This window comes from Hemitrygon akajei, chromosome 17 (assembly GCF_048418815.1).
Source record: "Hemitrygon akajei chromosome 17, sHemAka1.3, whole genome shotgun sequence".
NCBI classification, from domain to species: Eukaryota; Metazoa; Chordata; class Chondrichthyes; order Myliobatiformes; family Dasyatidae; genus Hemitrygon; species Hemitrygon akajei.
Genome location: NC_133140.1, coordinates 46,375,030 through 46,401,993, shown reverse-complemented (window position 1 = coordinate 46,401,993; position 26,964 = coordinate 46,375,030). Strand labels below are relative to the sequence as shown.

Genomic DNA, 26,964 nt, shown 5'->3' with positions numbered 1-26,964 from the left:
ATAATTTGTCAACAGGTGACAAAGGGATATAGCTATGTGAATGAGCCACACTTTGACAAATGGAGTGCGATCTATCAGAATCAAGTTCATTGTAACTGACGTGTTATGAAATTTGTTGTTTTGCGGCAGCAGTACAATGCTGTACTGCAATAAAAAAATATCAAAAATAAGTAGTGCAGAAAGAGAGCAGAAATAATGAGATCATGTTCATGGACTATTCAGAAATCTGATGGCAAAGGGGAAGAAGCTGTTCCTAAAATGTGTTTTCAGACTCCTGTACCACTTCCCTGATGATAGCAATGAGAAGAGGGCATGTTCTGGAGGGTGAGATTCCATAATGATGGATGCCACCTTCTTGAGGCATTGTCTTTTGATTATATCCTTGATGGTAGGAAGGCACGTGTCCTTGATGGAGCTGGCTGGCTAATGTGCGAATGTGGTGGTGGAGAGAGGTGGTCTGAAACTATCTCAATGATAGTTTGCAAGATTTTGAAAATTTGTTGTGATTTAAAGAAATTTGTTGGGGGTTGGGTACAGTGCTTTTGGTGTCCTAGTGAATATTTTGTAAAAGTCTCATATGCAAGTAATTTAGAAAGCTAACAATTTTTTTTAGAGCAAAGATGGAGGTTACTCCTTAGATATATTGGGCTTTGGTGAGACCACATCTGGTATACATTATCACCTTCCTTGTGCTTGGAATATAGTTGGTTGCAATTCATAAAGATTTACTGGACTGACACCTGGAATGGGAAAGTTGCATGAGAAAAGAGTGGGTACATGAACCTTTTCTTTGTTTTAAAGATAGAAAAGTGTGATTGAAACATTTTACGATCTTGACTGGGTAGATATGCCAAAATTGTTTGCTCTTGTGGGAGAATGTACTGATGTTTGAAAATGAGTTGCCCATTTAAGACTGATGAAGCAAACAATTTTTTTCTGAGAGGCTCATGAGTCTTCATCCTTAAAAGGCATAGAAATAGTCTTGAACATCTTTAAAGCAGAGTTAGATGAATTCTTGATAAGCAAACAGCTAAAATGTTAACAGAATGATGTGGAAATGCATAGTTACTGTCAGTTCATCCTTGATCTTATTAAATGGCTCATCTTCCTGAGAGCATTTCCTCGTATCATTTCCCCGATATTTTTTTAAAAATGACCTAGTCCCAGTTTTAAGTACCCCCAAATGATTTGGCCGTCACTCTGTAGTTTATATATGATTGGTTAAAATAACCTCCCCTAACCTTATAACTACCGTAGATTCCGGATTATAAGCCGCTACTTTTTTCCCACATTTTGAACAGCTTTGAACTCTGCGGCCTATAATCCAGAGCGGCTAATACATGGTTTTTTTTCATGCCGCCTCGTAAACATTTTGCCTCGTAACAGTAGACCAATAAAATTGATGAGTAGTTCACAGAGGTCCAATGAAATTGTACGATAAATCAAGCGCACTTTCACAATTAAATTATTGTAAATCAGTCATTTGTACTCACCCTCATCAACATGGAAAATACTCGAAGAAAAGCAAGACCCGAGCGCGTCAGACCCGATTAGACCCGATCGCATTGCGCAAGCGCGTCAGACCCGATTAGACCCGATCGCATTGCGCAAGCGCGTCAGACCCGATTAGACCCGATCGCAATGCGCAAGCGCGTCAGACCCGATTAGACCCGATCGTATTGCGCAAGCGCGTCAGACCCGATTAGACCCGATCGCATTGCGCAAGCGCGTCAGACCCGATTAGACCCGATCGCATTGCGCAAGCGCGTCAGACCCGATTAGACCCGATCGCAATGCGCAAGCGCGTCAGACCCGATTAGACCCGATCGTATTGCGCAAGCGCGTCAGACCCGATTAGACCCGATCGTATTGCGCAAGCGCGTCAGACCCGATTAGACCCGATCGCATTGCGCAAGCGCGTCAGACCCGATTAGACCCGATCGCATTGCGCAAGCGCGTCAGACCCGATTAGACCCGATCGCATTGCGCAAGCGCGTCAGACCCGATTAGACCCGAGCGAAAACGCTGCTTTTAAGTTAAAGTCGAGCAATAACTTTTCCTGGTAGGCTGCAGTATATATATTTTTACCAGTCGCTAGGAGATATTGGAATGTTGTTCGTGCTGTTCAGTAAAAAAGTATATGCAACGTAATTTGTGTTACCGATACGTATGTATATTTAAAAGTAGCGGTGCGGCCTAAAATCCAGTGCGGCCTTTACAATTAAAAAATTGATTTTATTTCTAAAATTAGAGCCTGCGGCTTTTAATCAGGTGCGCTCTGTAGTCCGGAATCTACGGTATATCCTCTTGTTTGAAATTCTGCTATGAGTTTAGATGTCCTGACGACTGCCCTGCCATGGCCCCACAAGATCTCATCTGTTTCAGAAGAATCATCCTTCAGTCTTATAAACTGTAAATAATATATATCTGATACTTTAAGCTGCTTTTGATAAGTCAACCCTCTCATTCCAGAAATTAGCTTAGTGAGTGATTTTTGAACAGCTTCCAGTCCTGTTGCAGTATGCCTTTTTTCTTAAGTAAAGAGACCAAATTGGTGCAGAGCACACCAGGTGTGGCCCCATCAGTGTCCTGTACAGCTATAGTCATACAAATCTAAAGTAAATCACTCCAGTCTTACTTTAAATGCCATATGCAATTGTCTTCCTAACTTCCTACTGCACCTGCCTGCTAACTTTTGCAAGATTGGTGTATTTGGTGAGACCACATATGGCATATGTTGTTTATTATTGGCTTCCTTGTGTCAGGAAAACCATTGAGTACAATTCTTAAGTACTTAAGAATTCCTCGGTCCATTGTCTGCAATCGTTCTTCATTTAGATAATGGTCTGCCATTAGAATTTTCTTAATAAAGTGCATAAATTCACACTTTTGCACATTAGACTCCATTTGCCAAGTATTTCCTCACTCTCTCAACTTGTTTATCCAGTGGCAGTCCTAATCTCTTCATTCTAGCACGCCATCCCTTCTTTACCTATAGTCACCACCCTTTCTAGTCATTAATATAAAACACACAACATTGCAGCACAAGTACAGACCCACTGATATCTTTTTTAAGTTCTCTCCTAAATGTCTGTTCTCAGCTTCATAACCTATGTATGTCTCCGCTTTCCTTTTGACTGCATTTGTAGATAGATATAATAAATAATTGAGTTATCCATGACACTCTACTAGTTGTATTTTTCTAGCTTTAAAAAATACCCATTTATTTTCAATCTGTCTTGTTTGATCTTCACTCCATGCTAAAACACCACCTTTTTATATGGCATCTTGTCACATGCCTTCTGCACATGTACATATATTGCATCAGAAAGTTGATTTCTATTGATTCTGCTGTATGAAGGAGCAACTTGTTTGGTCTTCTGCATCTTGGACAGGTAGCTACCATGGCAACAGATCTGACTGTTGGGCTGGGTCCAAGATGATCTTGGAATTGTACAGAATAGTAACAGTCTCTTTGGCCCATTCTGTCCCTGATGGCCATCAAGTATCTATTTGTGTCATCTCAGTTAGGCTCATCTCCTAAAGAGATTGTGCCATCTCAGTGAATGCTTGCTGGTAACACTATGTCCATCTCCTGAAGAGTATTTGACTTGGGGTTGCTGCCTTGGTCTTCTCAGACTTTCTCAGTTATCACATGTAATCGAACACCATGAACCAACTTGCATAAGACTTTTTTTTTGTTCCAGTTAGAGGCAGTATCCACAACCAAAACAGCTAATGTTTCCATGCTTTGGAGCAATATCAGTGCAAGTACTATCTCATGAATTTTGAAAATCAATGTGAGCTTCATATTTTCTGGTGGTAGCAACATTTAGCTCTCCTCATGGTGGGATGAATTTAATATTGTGCTCTTACTCTTTGTAAATAGGTCATCTCCAGAATTTCCTAAATAAATGACAGTATGATATAGACAGTGGTCATATCAAATATACTGTTCCGTGGCATAAACAGAGTTCTAGATTTGGTAGAATTACTATGCTAAAAATGATTGCACTTTTACTGCTTATGAGCCTCTCAGTTGTTAACCTCCAAGATGACTTATTTACTCTTACCATTCTTTGGTCCAAATATTTCAGCTACTGCTGTTAAGCTGCTGGAAGTAACTATTTGTTATTTCTGTACTTAAGGGCAAAGTTGACACTATTGGAATTCTTAGCTTCTGTCAGTTGATTAAAATGCAAGAATCTTTCCAAAAACGGAATGATTTTAATTGCAAACTATTGCTTCACCAGTTGTAATCAAGGTGAAACAGTTCCATTGAAGGAGCAGGTCATAGACATGGGCAGCACATAAATGATCCTTTGGCCCACTAAATTTGCACAACTCTGAGCGCCCCATTTTTTACAATAATCCTATCTTAACTCACCACTGAGTTCCAGACTGGATCCTTTTTGACCAAAAGGGCCCGATGAGCTTTGTATCTGACCTCAGCTTTAGCTTGGGCAAATCCATTTGGAATTGGGTCTGATCTTATGGATAAGGAAAGTAGAGTTTTTAAAAAATGTGTTATGCTAATTTGCATTAAAATAATTTGAGCCAACATGCTTATTGCAGTATAGAAGCTCAGTTACCGCATCCCACCCTTCTAATTGCAAAAGCAGTTTAAATGCTTTTCCTGACAAAAATCTGTTATTTGCAGCTTGAAGAGAATTTGAAAGTATGTGGAAATCAGTAAATTTCATATCAAAGATGATTCGGGTAATGCCAAAAGAACACGTTCAAGTTGTTGATGGGATTATTAGGGGTCAGAGGTTATATTTTGACCTTGTTATGACCAGTTGTTCCCTGGTGACATCAAATATATCTAGTGAAGCTGCAGTTCAAGACTTAGTTATTTGCTAATCAGAAGAAACAGCAAAGCCATCTCTTATTCACTGGATCAGATCAAGACTGAGGTCTTGATACACCATGTCATAAATCCTGATAGACAATAAAAATAGGATGTTTGGAGAAAATCTCCATCCTGAATAAGTGTTGAGCCCAGCATATGAGTGACGAAGGAAGCCTGAACATTTGCCACCATGTTCAAATAGAAGTGTCAAGAGGATGATAACATTTCACTTTTCTTTGATGTTGCTTTGAGATTGGCAATTAGCTTGCAGATGTTTCATCACCAGTCGAAGTGATGTCCTCAGTGCGCAGTTGTTGGTGTTTCTTCCTGGGAGTGCTCATGTTTATATAGCTTGCCTCAGTTCTGATTGGCTACCCTTTCATTTGACCTTTGAATTCTGTTGACTTGCATTTCTTTGGCTCATAGGGTTTTGTAAATGTTGTCTATTTCGATGCATTTGTTTACGGAGTTACTCGAGACACCATGGATCTGCGCCTGGAGTTTCCAGGGCGCAGGCCTGGGCAGGGTTGTATGGGAGACCGGCAGTTGCCAAGCTGCAAGCCTTCCCCTCTCCACGCCACCGATGTTGTCAAAGGGAAAGGCACTAGGACCCATGCAGCTTTGCACCGGTGACGTCGCAGAGCAATGTGTTGTTAAGTGCCTTGCTCAAGGACACAAACACGCTGCTTCAGCTGAGGCTCGAACCAGTGACCTTCAGGTTACTAGTCTGATGCCTCGCCCGCTAGGCCACGCGCCAACACTAAGTTTACTGAGTTATCAGAAGAGAACCATGCTTCAAATAATTTTTGTTCCTGCTTCATGTTTTCATGTGCCAGAACTTCCATGGTATCCTTCTTGCTCTTCGTGTACTGTGATCAGCAATAGTGGATCATTTCTCCATACTGCTAGTTTGTGTTCCCGTGAACAAGTGGAGAGTTTGTGGCCAACATTCTTGTTGCAGTCTCCACAGATGATCCTGTACACCACATAGCTTTTTTTGGTTGTCTTTGCTGTTGGCTTGGTTCTTGAGTCAAGCTTCCTTAAAGTCGCAGTTGGTTTGTAAACAATTGTGATGCCACGAGATTTGAGCAGTCGAGCTATCATTTCTGATATATTTTTGATGTAGGACAAAGTTGGTTGTTTCCATGCGCATTGAGTAAGGTCTACGTGAATTTTTCTGCTTAGTAAGCATCTCCTGATGAAATTCTGTGGGTAACCATTGTTCTGTAGAACTTTGAATAAGTGCTCATTTTCCTCGGCCCAAGTTTAATGGTGCTGTAGTGTGTTTGTGCTCTCAAGTAAGGTGCGAATGCAGCTTTTGTTGTGGCAGGCTGGGTGGTTGCTGTAGGAGTTCATACTACCCTTCTGGTAGACATGTCTCTAATGCACTGTCTGTCCTCCTTGTGACATGTATATCCAGGAATGCAAGTCACTTGTACTTTCTCTTTCCATTGTAAACTTGATGACATTGACTATGTTGTTAACTTGGTTAAAGGTATTCTCTCTCATTTGGCTTAAGTATAACAAAAATGTCATCTACGTATCATCTCCAGTGTTTGGGTTTGAGGACTGGAAGTGCCATCTTTTCTGCCTTTGCATAATGGCCTCATTTGAATTCTTGATCCCACTTTCACTCTGATTTCTGACTTTTGCCTCTGAATGTTCCAGCGTAGCTCAGGAAACAATATCTTGTCTTCCATTTAGGCAAACGATAGTTTTGTTGAATTCAGCAATTTCAGAGAATTTGCTTTTTCAGAATGTTCAGAACTCCTTTTCAGATTACTAATAACTTACATTCTATAGCTGTTACAGTCAGCATTGCGGTTTCTTTTGTCTTCATTCTTATCCCTTTACTTACCTTTTATAAACAGATTGGCAGTCATTATTATGCCCTTTTTTCCTCCTTGCCCCTCACCCCCCCCCCCAGCAGAAGCAAATATGTGTGATTTACTTTATCATTATCATATTGTAGCATTTCCTTTGTTTTTGCTATTCCTCCCTGTTTTTTGCAACATAAAACATTAAATCTTTTCCCAATTGTTATAACAGGTCATTGATCTGAAATATTCTTTCCTCTTCACAGATGCTGCCTGACCTGCTGAATATCTGAGTATTCCCACATTTGCTGATTTAATTGTTGATGTACTTGCAGAGTTTGCAGTTTCTGGTGGACTTCGGAACCAGTAGTATCTTTGCTGGTTTTATCTATGCTTTACACACTTTCACTAAAGATTTCAGTGTACATTTTATCACAGTTTTCCTTGTTGAAAAGAAGACCTTACAACCTCTGTTCCAAATCAATTAACATTGACTGCATGTTGAACATTGAGGATTTTAATGAAGAATTGTTCACAGCTTGTGCTGCATTGCTCAGTCCCAGCGCTTACACATATAACTAATGAATGAACATATCTAAACAGGTAGTTTTGGTTGACAATAAGGAGCTGCTATTTTACCTACTTCCCACATTGTTATTATGTACAGAATTTCATAATTTATCAATCTGTATATGTCACTGAAAGGAAAAGTTTAAAATAACATGTGAAGAAATAAAACCTTTCACTGGGGAATATTTTTAATGTTAGCTAGTAAGGATGGTGACTGAAAATTGAAATGTCATATTGGTAGATTAGGCCTTGTTAACAACAGAATTGCATGCATGTGCTACCTAGCTTTGCTTTAGATTTCATTTACTGGGCAATTTTGTGGCATGAAGCAGTCAGCCCACACTCTGTATCTTGTCTGAGTTCAAGCTAATCACCCAAATCCACTTCTTTGCCATTATCATTTGGTACTTTTTCCATGTTTTGTTCATTGTTTTAGATCCCTTGATAACTTAACATGGAACTGGAAATCAAACAACTACAAAGATTTAAAATCAACCAGTTGTAAGGTGCATTTGTGACTGAATTGTGTCAAAAAGTGAACAGTATAACACTACACACAAAAGAAAATCTGCAGATGCTGGAAATCTTCGGGCTGAGATTCTTCATTAGGACTGGAATAAAAGATGAGGAGTCAGAGTAAGAAAGTGGAGAGAGGCCACCCTGAGTGTGGCCATACCACGATAGTAGAGGAGGCCATGGACTGGCATGTTGGAATGGGAATGGGAACAACACCTTGAACTTTTGTCTGGATAGCCTCCAACCTGATGGCATGAACATTGATTTCTTGAACTTCCGGTAATGCCACCCCCCCTTACCAGCCCCATCCCCTTTTCTTCCCTCAGTTTATCTCCTTGCCTGCCGTTTGCCTCCCTCTGGTGCTTCTCCTCCTTTTCTTTCTTTCATGGCCTTCTGTCCTCTCCTATAAGATTTCCCCCTTCTCCAGTCCTGTATCTCTTTTACCAATCAACTTCCTAGCTCTTTACTTCACCTCTCCTTCCTCCCAGTTTCTCCTTGCATTTCTCCCTCCCCTCCTCGCACCTTTTAAATCTACTCCAACTTTTTTTCCCTCCAGTCCTGCTGAAGGGTCTCAGTCTGAAATGTCGACAGTACTCTTTTCCACAGATGCTGCCTGGCCTGCTGAGTTCCTCCAGCATTTTGTGTGTGTTGCATGGAATTCCAGCATCTGCAGATGTTATGTTGTTTGTAATATTTCAGGTCAATGACAGTGTCTTCACAGATACTGCCTGCTACATTTTTCAACTTTCAGCAACGGGAACTATAATTTTAGAGTTTGTATGCTCTCCTGGGTATTTTTGGCCAATTATGAAGGCATAATAAATCCTTAGTTAAATGGCAGACAAGCAAACTCCTTTTACTAATTTGTGTCAGAAAATGCATGGTGTGAATCTTGAACATGTTTGGAAGTGTTTAAATGTATAGGTATACCATCATTACCCCTCTTGTGCCAGAGATGCTTCTTAATGTTCTGTTTCATTTCTCAGTATCTCTTGTGGCTTGATGTTAAATTTTGCATGATTACACACTCATGAAACAGGTTGACATGGTTTGCTGCTTTGAAGATGCTATGTCTATGCAAATGGTTGTCGAGTGTAGTGCCCTAATCAAAAAGGGGGGGGGGGGGAGTCTAAGATCATAAGACATTGAAGCAGAATTAGGCCATTCAACCTATTGAGTCCGGCTTGCCATTTCATTATGGTTGACCCTGGATCCCATTCAACCCCATCCACCTGCCCTCTTACCATATCTCTCGGTGCCTCAACCAATCAGGAATTTACCAACTTCCACTTTGAATATACCCACGGACGGCCTCCGTCGCATTCTGTGGCAGAGTATTCCACAGATTCACCACTCTTTGGCTAAAAAAATTCCTCCTTACTTCTGTTCTAAAAGGTCACTCCTTAATTCTGAGGCTGTACCCTCTAGTACAGGATACCCCCACCAGAGGAAACATCCTCTCCACATCCACCTTATCCAGTCCTTTCAACACTCAGTAGGTTTCAATGAGATCCCCAGGCATTCTTCTAAATGGATGAACAGGAATATATGTATTGATACCAGTACAGAAATGTGTCAGATTTAGAAGTTTCATCTTAATGTTTTGATTGTTCCCTCCCCCCCCCCCACCCTAATGACATGGTTCCATTTCTACAACTATCTTATCACTTTATATTCTTCAAAGCAACCCTCTTAATAACTCATCATTTCTGTGTATTGTTAGTTGCTAGTCCATATGAAGAATTTGAGGCAAAAGAGATTATACTGATTTGGAGATTAATATTAGGTGTGATGAAATCTAATAGGAAATTGTGGCTGATTTTTGTAAAGGAGAAGCTTCAGCGTTGATTTGATATTTGTCTTGCACTATGATGAATGTTTAAAGTTTTTGTAAGTTGGTGCATGTTTTGTAGTCCAAGTTTAAAAGTGTAACTAAAATGTTAAAGACGCAGCAACGAAATATATTTTTGAATTTTAAAGCCATGGGACATTCTGATACTGTTGGTTAGATTAGAGGCAATCTTGACATTTAAGAGAAATTTACTTGGCTGCCAGAAGTAAGGGAGGTAGCAGATACGAGGATATGGGAACAGGATAGATTAGTGACTCGGACTTGATCTAACCTGGGAGGAGTTTGGCTTTCTGTTTCAGACCAAATGTATTTCAACTTTCTTATTGTAATCCTGTGCCTTCAACTCCAACACCCCCTTTGCCCAAACAGGCAGGATTAGTCAATATTGTTCTTGTATTGCTAAACACACTTTATGGTTACTAGATTATATTATTAATGTATTCATTGCTGCATCTCTAATTTTTAAAAAAATATTTCAGACTTCATGAAGAGATTATTGACTTCTACAACTACATGTCACCAAGACACGAAGAAGCAAAAATGCGGATGGAGGTGGTTGAAAGAATAGAAAATGTCATCAAAGAGCTATGGCCTAGTGCAGATGTAAGTACTGGCGAGAGATGCTTCTATTAAGGATTGCTAAATTCAATTGTATATAGAAAGATTAATTTTGTTGGACCCTTAATGTACTATCAAAGAAAGATCTGGAATTTATTTCTAAGTAATTGTTAACAGCTTTGCTTTTTATCTGAAAATATTTTGTTTCTCATGGCAAATCTTGAATGGTTATGTTTTGTTCACACTTCTGTGCTCGTTTATATTCTCTGTATTTTGCTCTTCAGTATGCAGTTCCTGCATCCACTTCGAAATTACAGTTTGATGTTGAATTACTTGCCGCCTTAGATTTACTGTGTTGCTTTATTCTATTTTGTAGCCACTAGTGGGCAGTAAATGTTAAGCTGTTGTCACAACTGCTTGTATGGTGATCCTACTTTTGGAAATATGCTTCTAATGTATCTGAGTTAATTGTAACTCATTGTATTTCAGGTGCAGATATTTGGAAGCTTTAGCACAGGCCTATACTTGCCAACAAGGTAACATTTAGCAAGTCTTAATAACAATATTTGGGTAAATTTGCAGCTAATCTTAACTTGCATTCAATACCAATACTTGATCATTGAGTAAACTATAACATGAAGAATAATAGTTCAGATTTTGGGAAGCATCAAATTTAATTAAATTAAATTTATTTTGATGCTTTTGAGTTGGCATTGACGTCAATTTGATGAGTTTCTTTCAAATGTTAGAATGATGTCCTCTTGTGTCTATAATATCTTGTAATTTCTTAATTCATGTAATCGTGGGTAAATTTGCTACTTGTATACTTTGTTTTACTTCTTTTTGCCTTCTAAACTTGCCTGAATTTATATCTACTTGTTTGGACTATCCATCAGTATTCAGCCCAAATTACCACTACCTGTCAAATCTAAGGAGTTATCAGCCCCTGAATGCAGTGAGTTCATGGAATACCAAACCCAATCTGATATTGCCACTGTTTACTGTTGGCTAGAAAGTTAAGAAAGCACTATAGAAATTATTATCCCATTAACTTTCTTTGATCTCCCCATCATGCCTTGAGAATTCAGCATTTGTCCAACTTTATACAGGTAATCGGCATCACACAGCAGTTTAAAGCATGGATCTATGTGGTGAGATATATAAGTGAATAAGATCGAAGTTTGAGTTGTGTGGTGCCATATTAGAATTGTACAGTCATTTCATTGTGACTGCATTGAGGTAGTACAAGGGAAAGATAAAACAGTGTAGAGTAGTGTTTTAATTAAAGAGTGAAAACAGGCAATAAGGTACCAGGCTACAACGAGGTGGATTGAGAGATGATGAATCTATTTTATTGTACATTGAAGTCTTTTAATTGTAGGATTGAAGCTGTTCTTGAGCCTGGCAGTACATACTTTCAATGTTTTTTGTATCTTCTGCCTGATGGGAAGTTGGAGAAGAGAGAAAGTCTGGGATGGATGGTGGTCTTTGATAATGCTATATTTTTTTACTGAGACAGTGAGAAGTGTTGGCAGTCGACAGAGGGAAGACTAGTTTTCATTCTGAGCTGTCCACAATTTTTTGTAGATTCTTGTGATCTTGGGCATATCCCCTACCAAGCTATGATGTGTCTGTATAGAACGCTAAGTAATGGGTGAGGGACAGATAGGACATGCCCAATCACTTTAGCTGCCTGAGGAAGTAGAGATGCTCTTGTGCTTTCATGTCCTTGGCCTCTATGTGTTTGGACCGAGACAGGCTATTGGTGATGCTCAGTCTTTGGAATTTCAAGTTTAAATCCTCTCAGTTTCAGCACCTTTGCAAACAGCATTTGCACTGCCACCCTTCCTAAGTCAATGGTTAGCTCTTTTGTCGCTTCTGACATTGAAGGAAAGGTTGTTGTCATGTTATCCCATGAGACGGCGCGGCAGCAGCCTTTCAGACCTGGTGTTACTTTAATTTAATTTTCTATTTTAAGTTTGGTACACAATTTTTGATTAGGACACATGGATAACAGAGCGGCTATCTACCATCGCCAGATACCACTACAATTCAGAGATCGCCCAAAAACAAACCTCTATAAAGATTTGCTGGCTGAATTACGCGACCTCGGCTTGCTGAGGGGAACGGGCCTACGTTCTTCAGACTTACCTGATGCTGGTAGCCGGAGATGGAGACGTCGAAAGCGATGTGCAAGGAAGCAGAAGCGAGGCAAACGGGCAGGGGTCCGTGCCAGGCAAAAAGCAAACCCTAGCCGGCCGGCTCTCCTGTCCATTCTGCTCTCCAATGTCCACTCCCTGGACAATAAAATGGACTATATCCGACTCCAACGTAATACTCGGAGGGAGTACAGAGTTTGCTCCGCGTATGTCTTCACAGAGACATGGCTCACTGATGGGATTTTGGACGCTGCCATTCAGCTAGACTGTCTAGCCTTGTTTCGTGCGGACAGAGATGCAGCTCTCTCCGGTAAAACTCGCGGTGGTGGCTTGTGTGTCTACACCAGCACGGAATGGTGTAAGAAATCTGTCCTGGTTTGCAGACACTGCTCATCGCTAGTGGAGTTTGTGGCTGTTAGATGCAGAGCATTTTATTTGCCACGGGAATTCACCTCTGTCCTTATATTCGGTGTCTACATTCCCCCCAGCGCTAATGCTAAGGAGGTGCCCCGTGAACTGTACAGGGCTATTAGCGAACTGCAGAATGCACACCCTGATGGACTGTTTATTGTTGCCGGTGATTTTAACCACGCGAACCTTAAGTCAGTGCTCCCCAAATTCCATCAGTATGTGGGCTTTGCAACGAGGGGGGAGAACGCATTGGACCTGGTTTACAGAAACATTCCCGACGGGTACCAGGCAGAGCCCCGCCCCCACCTCCCATACTCAGATCACATCTCCGTTATGCTAATCCCAGCATACAGACCGCTTGTCAGGTGCTCCAGACCAGTTCAGAAGCAGGTGAAAACCTGGCCAGCAGGAGCCATCTCTGCTCTTCAAGACTGCTTTGAGCCCACTGACTGGCACATGTTCAGGGAGGCTGCAACCGATGGTGACTCTACCAACTTAGAGGAGTACACAGCATCAGTGGCCAGCTACATCAGCAAGTGCATTGATGATGTTACTCTGTCCAAGACCATCACTATACGTGCTAACCGGAAGCCATGGATGACCGCAGAGGTGCGTGCGCTGCTGAGGTCCCATGACTTCGCCTTCAGAGCAGGCGACAAGGCAGCCCTAACAACAGCAAGGGCCAAACTGTCCCGAGCCATCAGAGGGGCAAAGCGTGCACAAGCCCAGCTAATCCACAGCCACTTCCAGGACAGCGGCGACATGAGGTGCATGTGGAAGGGCATTCAGGACATCACCAATTACAGGACAACATCACCTGACTGTGCAGGTGATGCTTCCCTCCCAGACGCGCTGAACAACTTCTACGCCCAGTTTGAGGCAGAAAATGACGTGGCGGCGAGGAAGTCCACCCCTCCTACAAATGACCAGGTGCTGTGTCTCCCCGTGTCCGACGTGAGAAGAACCCTGTTCAGGGTCAACCCACGGAAGGCTGCTGGACCAGACAACATCCCTGATAGAGTGCTCAGAGGATGTGCAGACCGGCTAGCAGATGTTCTCACTGACATCTTCAACATCTCTCTGAGCAGCGCCACCGTTCCAACGAACTTCAAGGCTGCCACCATCGTCCCCGTGTCGAAGAAGTCTTCAGTGTCCTGCCTAAATGACTACCGTCCCGTTGCACTTACATCCATCATCATGAAGTGTTTCGAGAAGCTCGTCATGAGGCATATCAAGACCCTGCTGCCCCCCTCACTGGACCCCCTGCAGTTTGCGTACCGTTCCAACTGCTCAACAGATGACGCCATTGCCACCACCCTTCACCTGGCCCTAACCCACCTGGACAAAAAAGACACATACATTCGGATCCTGTTCATAGACTTCAGTCCAGCATTCAACACAATCATCCCTCAGAAACTGATTGGAAAGCTGAGCCTACTGGGCCTGAACACCTCCCTCTGCAACTGGATCCTCGACTTCCTGACTGGGAGACCTCAGTCAGTCCAGATCAGAGGCAGCATCTCCAACACCATCACACTGAGCACGGGGGCTCCCCAGAGCTGCGTGCTCAGTCCACTGCTGTTCACTCTGCTGATCCATGACTGTGCTGCAACACACAGCTCGAACTATATCATCAAGTTCGCCAATGACACGACCGTGGTGGGTCTCATCAGCAAGAACGACGAGTCAGCTTACAGAGAGGAGGTGCAGCAGCTAATAGACTGGTGCAGAGCCAACAACCTGTCTCTTAATGTGAACAAAACAAAAGAGATGATTGTTGACTTCAGGAGGGCACAGAGCGACCACTCCCCGCTGAACATCGACGGCTCCTCTGTAGAGATCGTAAAGAGCACCAGATTACTTGGTGTTCACCTGACGGAGAATCTCACCTGGTCCCTCAACACCAGCTCCATAGCAAAGAAAGCCCAGCAGCGTCTCTACTTTCTGCGAAGGCTGAGGAAAGTCCATCTCCCACCCCCCCCCCCCCCCATCCTCATCACATTCTACAGGGGTTGTATTGAGAGCATCCTGAGCAGCTGCATCACTGCCTGGTTCGGAAATTGCACCATCTCGGATCGCAAGACCCTGCAGTGGGTAGTGAGGTCAGCTGAGAAGATCATCGGGGTCTCTCTTTCCGCCATCATGGACATTTACACTACACGCTGCATCCGCAATGGAAACAGCATTATGAAGGACCCCATGCACCCCTCATACAATCTCTTCTCCCTCCTGCCATCTGGGAAAAGGCTCCAAAGCATTTGGGCTCTCAACGGCCAGACTAAGTAACAGTTTCTTCCCCCAAGCTATCAGACTCCTCAATACCCGAAGCCTGGACTGACACCTTGCCCTATTGTCCTGTTTATTATTTATTGTAATGCCTGCACTGTTTTTGTGCACTGTTTTTGTCCTGTGTAGGTCTGTAGTCTAGTGTAGCTTTCTCTTTTTTTTACGTAGTTCAGTCTAGTTTTTGTACTGTGTCATGCAACACCAGGTCCTGAAAAACGTCTAATTTTTACTATGTATTTTACCAGCAGTTATGGTCGAAATGACAATAAAAGTGACGACTTGACTTGAAACCATGTTACTAGGCTCTCAATCTCCTGCCCCTGCTATCATCCTTATTTGAGATTTGGTGTGATCTGCAAATTGTAGATGGAATTGGTACAGAATCTGTCCACATAATCATGACTGCGTAAGGAGTAGAGTTGGCTGAGGCACAGCCTCGTGGAGCACCAGTGTTGAGGATAATCATGGTGGAGGTGTTGTTGTCTACCCTTTACTAAGAGCAGCCTGTTAGTCAGGGAATCAAGTGTTGAGTCCCAGGTCTAGGAGTTTTGAGATTAATTTGCTTGGAATTATAGAACTTGAAGGCTGAGCTTTTACCAATATACTGTAGTATAATGTAGCTATCTTTACTTTTCAGATTCTCCAGAGATGAGTGTAGGGCTAGAGACCTGCATCTGTGGACCTTTTTCAGTGTTGGGTGTGGTTATCTGCAGGGCTAGAGTTGATGTGCGCCATAATCAGCCACCACCACGTTCAGGGACAGTTAATATCCTCTACTCTTCAGGCTCCTGAAATGGCGTGGTAACTTAACTCACCACAACCTGCAGACCTGCTTTCAAGGACACTACAGCTCATGTTCTCCATATTTCAAATTATTTTTTAGAGGCACATTTTCTTGCACCTTTTCTTATTTTTCACATTGGTTGTGTGTAAGTCTGTGTTTATGTACAGGTTTTCGTAAGTTCTGTTGTATTTCTTTATATTCCTATAAATGCTTGCAAGAAAGTGAATGCTAAGGTAGTATATGGTAACATGTATGTTCTTCGATAATGAGTTTGACTGTCAAAGCACTTCATGATGCTGGACATTCAGAGTTGAATTCCAAAGCTGAGGACAAAATGATAGTCCTTGTCAATGTATGATCAAGATTGCTTAATAAAAGTAAATGGGAATCGTATCCAGTGCTGTGGAATATGATTATGGTTGTTGGAGGTTAATTGTCTCAGTCTAAAGATATTATAACAACAGTTTTGCATTGCAGTGTCATGGATCCAAGTATATTTAGTTGTTTTGTTGTCAGTCACCTTCCTGTAATCTTAAGGTTAGAGAAAAAGATGTTTGGTTTATAAAGGATTAATTTTGTTTGTATGTCTGCATACAATGAGGCAATCCACAACGACATGAATTAAGATCTTCCATCATTCAGGCAGGAAATGACAAGTAAATCTTACAAAATTTTGAAGTATTGTACATCTCTGGAAAGAGAACACCTAACCACCTAGCCTTGACATTTAGGGATAACCACATCTTTCACCATTAACATTCTGCAGATCGTTGTTGTGAGCTAAATATTTTACCAAAGATTTTGGATATCTTTCCACGATCTGCATGAGACAAAGATCAGGATTATTTTGTAATACTTTGTACTTACTATGACGGGAAACTTGGAAAATTTATGACATGGATGGCAGGGAGGAAGAACTAAATCAGTGCATCTTCCTTTCTGTCTGAATTATCTACAGGGCTGATATAAAAATATTAGTGGTACATGGGTGAATGGAGAGGCTTGAAGGATTATTTGGGAATCGGAGTTGATGTTCGTCAGCAAGGCACCATGTAAGTTTCTTTTTAAGCAGTCAGCCTTTTGGTCTTCAGTATGCAGCAAGAAGAATCAGTCAAGTCAGTAAAATGAATGACCATTAACCTTAAGGAAATTAAGCTTATTTTTAATTCGAACAATAGCTTGCTTATATCCCTGTGTTGTCACGAAATATAGACCCATTTGGCGATTTTTATAAATGTGGGCAGAGGGAGTTAAGGCATTAGTGACAGTTGGGTTGTGTGTTACAATACTGGAGTGTCAGTTTAGAGCATTGTCTGAAAGACAGTCTGACATTGCAGCGCTTGCAGTCATGCGTTAATTGTCTAGATATTATGCTGACTTGTCTGGTGAATGGCTTGTACTTGCGAATCTCTGACTAATGCATGAATACTCCCACTTTGCCAAGAACGCGACTGCTGAGTGTGTTGACTTTAGGGGCATGTATAGTCTGTTGCACTCCAGATGTGAAAATCAGAAATTCATAAAGGTAAATAGTAGCTTGACCTTTATGGTGATATAGGCCTACAAATTTAACCAACCAATTACTAAATATGTGCTTAGCTGAAATGTAAGATTCTCAGTGGCTATGTAGGACAGGCAAGTGTTATGAATTTTAAGTAAGAATTGCTTTCATCGCAGTAAGTTGTGTACAGACAGGTGACATGGCAATATCCTTTTGAAGAGCTGAGTTCTTTAACTCGTAGGGCAGCTTAGTCTTCTGTTACAGGAAGTCCTATGTTGCATGCCTCTTTTCTATGTATTCCTTTACATATAATTAATTACAAAGACAGGCTACTAGGGAAAGCTTAGGAGACAAAATGGTGACAATGGTCATTTCAACTGACATTGTCCTGTAATCAGCATAGCAGAGCCAGCAAAGCGATAGCCTTTTCATTGACATTAGGATGGTGTTAAGGGAGCTCCTGGGCTGATACTGGAATGTGTACTAAGGGAGCAACTGTTAATTTGGCACTGAGGAATCTTCAGGCTCATATTGAGCCAATCAACAACAGTCTAGTCCAGTGCATAAGACTGTATACCATGAGAGCAAATTAGGCCATTCAGCCCATCGAGTCTGCTTCACCACTTCATCATGGCCAATTTATTTTTCCCTCTCAACCCTGTTCTCATGTCTTCTCCCTATAACCTTTGGAACTCTTATTAATCAAGAACCTATTAACCTCTACTTTAAGTATTCCCAATGACTTCCAGAGATTCACTAGCCTCTGGGTAAAGATATTCTTTCTCATATCCATTATAAAGGAACATCATTCTAATCTGAGGGTGTGCCTTCTGGTCCTAGACTCTCCCACTATTGGAAACATCCTCTCCATGACCACTCTATCTAGGCCTTTTGATATTGAGCAGGTTTCAGTGAAATCCCCCCCCCCCCCCCCCCGAGAGTGACTAGTTAGTTGGGTTTTAAAATACAGGTTCCCCCCGCTATCCAAAGGTAGAGTGTTCCTATGAAACCGTTTGTAAGCTGAAATGTCGTAAAGCAAAGAAGCAATTACCATTAATTTATATGGGGAAAATTTTTGAGCGTTCCCAGACCCAAAAAATAACCTACCAAATCAAAACAAATAGCACATAAAACCTAAAATAACACTAACATACAGGTGGCCCCCACTTTTCGAACATTCGCTTTACGACACCTAGCTGTTATGAAAGACTTGCATTAGTACCTGTTTTCGCTAACCAAAAAGGATTTTCGCTTGTATGAAAAAAAGAAGCCCGCTTTATACGTGTGTTTACCCCGAGAAAGACTACAATGACCATGAAGCCTTGTGCGGGCAGTTGTTTGCGCATGCGTGTACATGCCGATTTTTTTTTTTCCCCTCTCTAAATCGATTTTGGCTCGCTGCCTTCCCGAGTTTGATAAGTGAAACTACACCGTACCTAAAATATTTCTACTTTATATAGGGTGTAAATTTATCATATAATTCCTACTTTTACTATACGTTAGTGTTAATTTAGGCTTTATGTGTTATTTGCTTTGATTTGGTAGGTTATTTTTTTTGGGTCTGGGAACGCTGAAAAATTTTTCCCATATAAATTAATGGTAATTGCTTCTTCGCTTTATGACATTTTGGATTATAAACTGTTTCATAAGAACGCTGTACCTTCGGATTGCGGGGGAAACCTGTATAGTAAAAGCAGGAATGATGTGATAAATATGCACTGTATATAAAGTAGAAATATTGTATGTACGGTGTAGTTTCACTTATCAAACTCGGGAAGACAGTGAGCCAAAATCGATCTGGAGGAAAAAAAATCGGTACGTGCGTACACGCATGCTCAAACAACTGCCCGCACAAGGCTTTGTGGTCATTGTAGTCTTTCTTGGGGTAAGCACACGTATAAAGTGGGCGTCTTTTTTTCATAAATGCAAAAATCCTCGGTTAGCGAAAATAGGTACTACTGTAGGTCTTTTGTAACAGCGAGCTGTTGTAAAGCGAACATTCGAAAAACGGGGGCCGCCTGTATTAAAAAAACACTAGTTCGGTTTTGAAGTCAATAAATCATTTTTTAAAATTTTTTTTATTAGTTTTTCAAAACATTTTACAAAATTAAAAACCCCAAATCCCAATGAGGAGCATTAATACAGAGCAAGGTTAAGCATACAATAACAATATGCTACAAAGGAAGAAAATTTAACAAAAAAGCACCTAAATTAAAGACAAGTGATAATTAAAGACAAGTGAAATCATTATTTAATGAAAATCTTTAAGAAATTATGCTAGTTCCTTCACCTTATTTCACATAACAATTATTTTTTTTGTGGATGCTGGAATTGGATGCAAGGCAGAAGATGTTGGAAATATTCAGCAAGTCTGAAAGCATCTGCAGTCTTTAATTCAGATAATGTATCTCTTGATCTGTTTAAAGTTGCCGTTCAGGCAAAATTCAAAAAGCAAGTAAAATTATTTTCAACATTTGCACGTTCATATAAAAATATTCAATTGTATTGATTTGGGTGAATCTTAAGATTGAAATAGCAAACAAATGTTGTTTGGTTTTTGCTACATGATGAAATTTGTGTGTACTTCCTGTATAGACAATTCTACAAGGTTTGATGCTTGCAGGTGTCATTTTAATTTGAGGATGGTTGGGCTAATTCTGTATTGAACAGTGTTTCTTCCTATTTGTTTCTAAACCAATTTCAGTTAATTGGGTTACATTGAAACCAGTACATTTTAGCCCAATTAAATGGCTTCCCCAATTAGCTGAAGTTTCATGGAGATAGTTTAAAAGGTATAAAAAAAAAAGGCAAAGCATTGAACTGAGTAACACATGTATTGAAATAAAATACAGAACAAATTAGAACATTACTAATACTACTGGTGGTTGTCCATCATATCCAGCGATGACTGGAAACTTATATGGGAGAATTTTTAAAGTGGAAAGTCCATTGCACTGGGGCAGTTCCACTCTCTCAGCCTCAGATGTCCGGGTCCATTGGGATGAATAGATGTCACAGTTGGGGTCTTCACTGGTTGTAATGGGTGACCATAACTTCAGTGTCTTGTCATGCCCTTCACTCTCCATGTAGTGTTGCAGAACCGCTTTCCTGGCCATTGTGTCTCACTGTAGATCCCCTATGCCTAGTCTGTTGGAGCTGACTTCTAAGACAGGCATGTCTCTTATCACACTAGGGTATGAGACAGTCAGTTACCCTCACTTGGTTTAGCCTACCTGTCAAAGCGGTGTACCTGGGTGTGGCCGCTGTTGCATGCACTCAGCTACTTGAAGCCATAGTGAGGGCTGAGTGTTCGGTGGGGACCAAAAGTAAAATCAAGATGGTTGTCATTACTTTCAAATTCTTCCTTCCTAACTTGTTAAAGTACTGATCATTTCATTTTCACTCCCAGCTGTTTGTGGCGTTTCCAAGTCTGAATGCTTGAAATTGCAATGAGCAAAATAGTTCTGAAATGTTTTGCTGTTTATTTCTTGCCAGTTATCAGTGACAAAAATCGCTGCTTCTTGAACAAAGAAAAGCAACTGACGCTATTTAAAAACCGTTCACCCTGAGTATGGTGTAGTGTTTAACAGCCATACAACATGCATACAACCTGCTAGTTAGAAAATGTTATGCAGCAGTCTCCTTTCCCAGTTAAGTGGTATAGTGTCCCAAATAAACACAGGGAATCCCAGCTATTTTCTGAATTAGGTTTTGTTCTTTAAGAGTTGTCCCAAATAAGTGGCTGCCCCGAATAACTGATGGCCTAATTAACCGGAATCCACTGTACTTGAAAAGCCTTCATTTTGCATTTTCTTCAAATGTATACATCATAACAATTGTGTGTACAATTTTCCAACAGATATAAATATTTAATAGGATTAATGATTTACTAATATTCATCATTCTTTACTCCTCAGTGATATTGACTTAGTAGTATTTGGGAAATGGGAAACTCTACCATTGTGGACTTTGGAGGAAGCGCTGAGGAAACACCATGTAGCTGATGAGAGTTCTGTGAAAGTATTGGACAAAGCAACTGTAAGTGCCTGAAAGATTTTTAAAATTGAAACTTTTGCTTTTGTGCTTGTTTAAAAAGGCTGTTGAATAACAAGACACGGTATTTGTTGTTGCTTAGGAACCAGTTCAGTTGTACATTAATTAAAAGGGATGTTGGTATTAACAGATGTGCTGAGTTTTAAAGCAGGCTACACACCTGAATGAAATCATTAGAACAAGACTAGTGGAACTGAGCTAAGAGTTAGCCGTCTACCAACATTTTTCACATAATGAGGTATTGCCTTTACAGCAGGTAGACTTAATGCAAAGAGATAAGGGTCACTGAATTTAAACACATTTTTTGTTTCTGACCTTGCTACTTCAAGCCACTGGACATAACTAGAATAAGGGGGAAGGTTGCATCCAATTTTCAGGTGTCTGTCTAGCTATATTGTCGATAGAGGTCAGGACATTTGGCAAGTGCTTTTCAAACAAGGTTGCAAGAGGATATCAAGCAGCTTTACTGAGGTTTTAAGGTTTCGGATGAAGAGTTGCAGGAATGTCAATCCAGGAATAAAGACTTGATGTAGAACAGGACACGATTCTGATCACATAGAGCAGCAATGGTGAGTCCAGCTCTCCCTTTCTCTTTCATTGCATGTGATCCCAGTCTGTCTGTCCAGATGTCATGTGTTTTACTACATCCATTAATGCCAATCACTGTGGCATAAATTACCTTTCTCATTCTTGTTCCCAATTCTAAATTTCATGCTGAAACTCAACATTTGCTTACTGCCTTCATTGCTTCCAGAAGCAGGTGCATTCCCCATCTCATATCTTTTGCAATATCAGCAACTCTCTTCATTATTCCTTTTATCTGCTTATACTTACCCCACTTAAAAATCAATGACTTCAGTACATCAGAATGTATGTGAAAAGAAGACAAATGTGGTTGCAGCCCTTTAAGCATGCTCTACAGTTGACAAACATCATTGTTGTACTTGAATTTCATTCAATTTTTCTGGCCATTTTCTTTTGATTTCCTTTATGATCAAAAATTATTGATTGTTGTCTTCACTATGAAAATCTGTTGCCTTCTGAGAGCAAAGAATTCCAAAGATGTTTTGAGGAGTTTTTTTCCCCTCAACTGAGTCATATCATTTATCTTGAAATGGGTTTGCGGTTCCCTCTTGCACCTTTCTGTCCTTTATTGAAGAGTGAGGTTCGATTGGATGACATTCAGTCCACCTAGGCCATTTCACAATCCAGTGAAGACTGAAAGATCCTTGTTAAAGTATGCATCGTCTCTACAGCCACCTCTTGAAATCATAGGCCAAGTAGGAATTTGTAGAAACTAGTATACTTCATTCCAATAAATTTTTTCACCATTCATTTTAGCAGCCTTTATAAGCTGTACTTTTAAGTTATAGGGCTATTTATCAGACTGCTGTATCACAGGTAAAGATTTCAAATTACACAAAAGCAAAGCAGAATTTAAATTCAAATAATTAATTAAATTTTCTTTTTTTTTAAACCTTGATGACTTATTTTAAAAAAATCTCGTCTCTAACATAATTCAGCAAAAGTTTGTTGCCCTGACCTGGTTTGGCCTACTTACGACTCCACATCCATTAATATGGTTACTCTTTTAAAAAAAAAAAATCAATCCCTCTGTTCAGGAAAAATTTATCAGTTGAAAATAACTACCATGTTGCTATTATATGCAGATCTGGCAAATTAATGCATGGAAGGAAACAGATGATGTACTATTTCGTAGAGCTTTTATTTCGCAATGAAAATTACATCAGTTACATATTGTAATTTTCAAACATATTTCTAGTCATTCTTTTAAGCCAACCTCCATCTATTTTGGCTACCTCATTCTTCGTACCTTTACTACTGGTTCTTCTTTATTATATAATACTCTGCCTGAGGCTTTTATCAATGTTTCTTTTGTTTTCATGTTTAGGTCTTGTTAAGTTCTGCTTCCTGCTCATTCCTCACTGCTATCCTGGTCATTTTTGCTTCTCCACAAGACTACACATTTTTCTACCACCTTAGTCATGTTGAAATGTGAAGTATTCTGGAATATTCATTTCTCAATTTTGTGTACCATCGTATAACCATACCTCAGTGGCTGTTAACCAAATCTGCTTATCTGTTTCTGTGTCATTAATTTAGTCTTTTAAGGTTGAGTTTCACTCAAAGGATTTTAAAATATTAAAAGATTCCAATAATCGAATTACCCAATACTAAAGAGTGAAACGAGAGATCACACAACTTCACACCCACTTAAACAAGAAGCAGAATGTACCATAGACCAAGAGGTATCAAGATAAAACAGCAGTGAAGATGGCTGGCATTCCGTCTGAGCAGAGTGACTGCTAATTACATGTATCATGATATATTTTAATCAATCTCATCATCAGCTAGTGCTGTTTGGTCAAAAAAATTTTGTCAAGTCTCTGTGCCATCTTAACTCTCGTTCTTTCTAGCAGTAAAAATCTACTCAGGGGACACTTGGAAGAAGACTTGCCAGAGAATGCCAACTTCCCTGGGGAAATGTAGTGAAATGTTCATCCCTGCCAAACACCAGCACAAGATTTGTACCATGTGTGAGGTAGCTAGTATTAGGAGTACTTGCACCAGTTGGTTTTAAAAAGGCAGTGGCAGTAGATGCTGATAGGAGGGACCTGTAAGGGAGTCAGCGTTGCTGAGCGAGTCATGATTGTAAATCTTCAGACTCCTGTCAGTAAAAGAAAAATTCTAATGGGACACCAGTGATTGTGTGTATTTGAACGCTTCATCAGAACGTGGAGTCTACATTAATTGTGTCTCAGGTTCTGTTGTATCACACTTCAATTTCGCAATCTCTGTTGGAGCATATGGCCTTTCCAGATTACTGTAACTGGACCATCAAAGCCTCTATCATGCTGCTTTGGTGGACATTTCGGAGGCTCCCATATAGACAATGGACACATTCTGTTTAACCATGGAATACTGATGCTCCAGATGGTAGAAGCTCTGCCAGGTACCACTCATTTCGTGCATTCCATTCTTCCTGAAGCACCAGGATAATGCTGACAATGCTACAGAGCAGGTGAGTATGTTTCTTTCAGGCTGTGGCACATCAGCTCACTCAGTTCCACTCAACCAGTACTTTCATAGTGCTTCAGAAGAGAAGGGTTAGACTACAGTTAGGAACTACAATCTGTAGCCTTTGAAAGCTAGAGTTCTTTGTCCACAAGCAGCTTAAGGGATTGACATCATCAGCACAAACAGCTCAACTGCAGGCCCACCAGAGGAGTACCTAATGGAAATAGAAAGTATGACATTCTTCTTTCTATAAGATAGTGCAAGTTGACCCTTGATTAATGTTTTGAAGCATTACTTTTTGACAGATTGGTCAGTGGCACGTTTATCAGAAGGTTTGGGTGTCAGCAAATGATTGAACTAAGGTGTTAAAGATTGTAATACACCATGCAATTTACAAAGACTGCTAAGTACAGAAGATGTTGGTTTCAGTGTTTGGGGCAGGGAGCTGAACAGTTCACCTGAACCATTTAATTTATCCAGTGCATGAATGGCTGCAAGGTATCCCGACTTTTCTGCTTTTCCTTTGTCTCCATCTAACTGATGTGTTGCTCCTGTGCTTTTCCCGATTGCCATTTTCACTGGATATCAGCCATATACAGAACGCAACAAACCACTATACTGTAGAAAACTATCAAAGGACCATATTGTAAAGAACTCTTCAGGTATTGTGGAATTGCAAAAGAATATCACAGGTATTAATTACCGTAGATTCCGGATTTTAAGCCGCTACTTTTTTCCCACATTTTGAACAGCTTTGAACTTTGCGGCCAATAATCCGGAGCGGCTAATGCAAAGTTTTTTTCATGCCGCCTCGTAAACATTTTGCCTCGTAACAGTAGACCAATAAAATTGATGAGTAGTTCACAGAGGTCCAATGAAATTGTACGATAAATCAAGCGCACTTTCACAATTAAATTATTGTAAATCAGTCATTTGTACTCACCCTCATCAACATGGAAAACACTCGAAGCATTGTGCTACCTACCCTCTTAGTTTAAACTATATTTGTTTTCTGTACTACATCGCGGGATGCTATGACGACACACCCGGTTTCGCGGCGTCTTGTGGGAAAATGCCGTTTGCGATGAAACGGAAAGGAGGGGGTCGAGCGGCGGAGCGGCTTTGGATCTGAGCGAAATCTGCTTTTAAATGCCGTTTGCGATAAACGGAAAGGAGGGGGGGAGCGGATTCCGCGAGCGGCTTTGGATCCGAGCGAAATCTGCTTTTAAGTTAAAGGTATCAATAACTTTTCCTGGTAGGCTGCAGTATATATATTTTTTACCAGTCGTTAGGAGATATTGGAATGTTGTTCAGTAAAGAAGTATACGCAACGTATATTTAAAAGTAGCCGCGTACGGGCACGGTTCGAAAAAAAGCATTTGCAATATGTATTTGTTTTTGTTACCATATGGATTTAATTAAAAGTTAAAAAAATCCTCACGTGTAATATCTTTCTGTGTAAATATCTCATATTACAACGTGGGACACCTGCGGCCGAAAATCCGGTGCGGCCTAAAATCCGGTGCGGCCTTTACATTTAAAAAAATGATTTTATTTCTAAAATTAGTGCCAGCGGCTAAAAATCAGGTGCGCTCTGTAGTCCGGAATCTACGGTAGTCATTTTTGTTCTCAAATGTTTCAAGTATTTCTGACCGGTGAGAAAGGCAGGGGAAGTGTTTGATTGCCATAAAATGTATGTATCATTAGAACTGCCTTGCATGGACATGCATGATCTTTTTATTCTAATCTGATTTGTGTTGCATATTAATTGAGTGAATAGTTGTTACTGAATATTCCTGATTGTTTCTGAGGATCCCTGTTAGCAAATGAATGTGATCAATTACACTGTGTATTCAAGGAAACCCCATCATTGCTGTGAATTTGAAGGCAGTTTCATTTTGGCTGTTGTCATCATTCTTCTGAAAATAAAAGTACAGATTTACTTCAGTGAATACCTCGTGCCTAACTCTCATGATCTTGTACTTTTGCCATACAGTGCCTTGTAAATATATTCAGCCCTCAAACCTTTGTTCACATAAATGAATATTACAATGAGGGATTTTGATCAATTTATCTGAGAATTTTTTTTTATGAATCACATGCTCCTTTTTTCACAATAGAGCCCAAAAAACAGGGAAAATTATAAAGCATGTAAAATAAAAAATGCAAAAACTGAAATGTTAGCAGTTCAAAAGTATTCATCCCCCTTTGCTCAGTAATTAGTTGAACCACCTCTTGCAGCTATTACAGCAGCTAGTCTTTTTGATAAGTTTCTATTAGCTTTGACCAATGTGATAGAGCAGGATTTGGCCATTCCTCCTTGCAAAATTGCTCAAGCTGTGTCGGGTTAGTTGGGGAGGCGCTGTGGACCGCAATCTTGAGGTCTTGCCTGAGACGTTAGATCGGATTAAGGTTAGGACTCTGTCTGGGCTACTCAAGGATATCAATTTTCTTCATCTGAAGCCACTCTGGTTGCTCTGTTGGTGTGCTTTGAGTTGGAAGAGGAACTTCCTTCCCAGTCTAAACTTTCTGGCAGAGGCTAGCAGGTTTTTATCTGCGATCTCTC

The 26,964-nt window shown here is 40.5% G+C and overlaps 1 protein-coding gene across 1 annotated transcript in view; it reads left to right on the top strand.

The window, feature by feature from the left end:
* The window catches only part of tent4b (terminal nucleotidyltransferase 4B), a 61,178-nt gene that overhangs the window by 7,638 nt on the left and 26,576 nt on the right, over positions 1-26,964 (top strand). Inside the window, exons 2-4 of the mRNA XM_073070045.1 lie at positions 10,087-10,210; positions 10,655-10,701; positions 21,224-21,344. Of these exons, the coding sequence (XP_072926146.1) occupies positions 10,087-10,210; positions 10,655-10,701; positions 21,224-21,344 (292 nt within the window). The remainder of the gene's footprint in view (positions 1-10,086; positions 10,211-10,654; positions 10,702-21,223; positions 21,345-26,964) is intronic.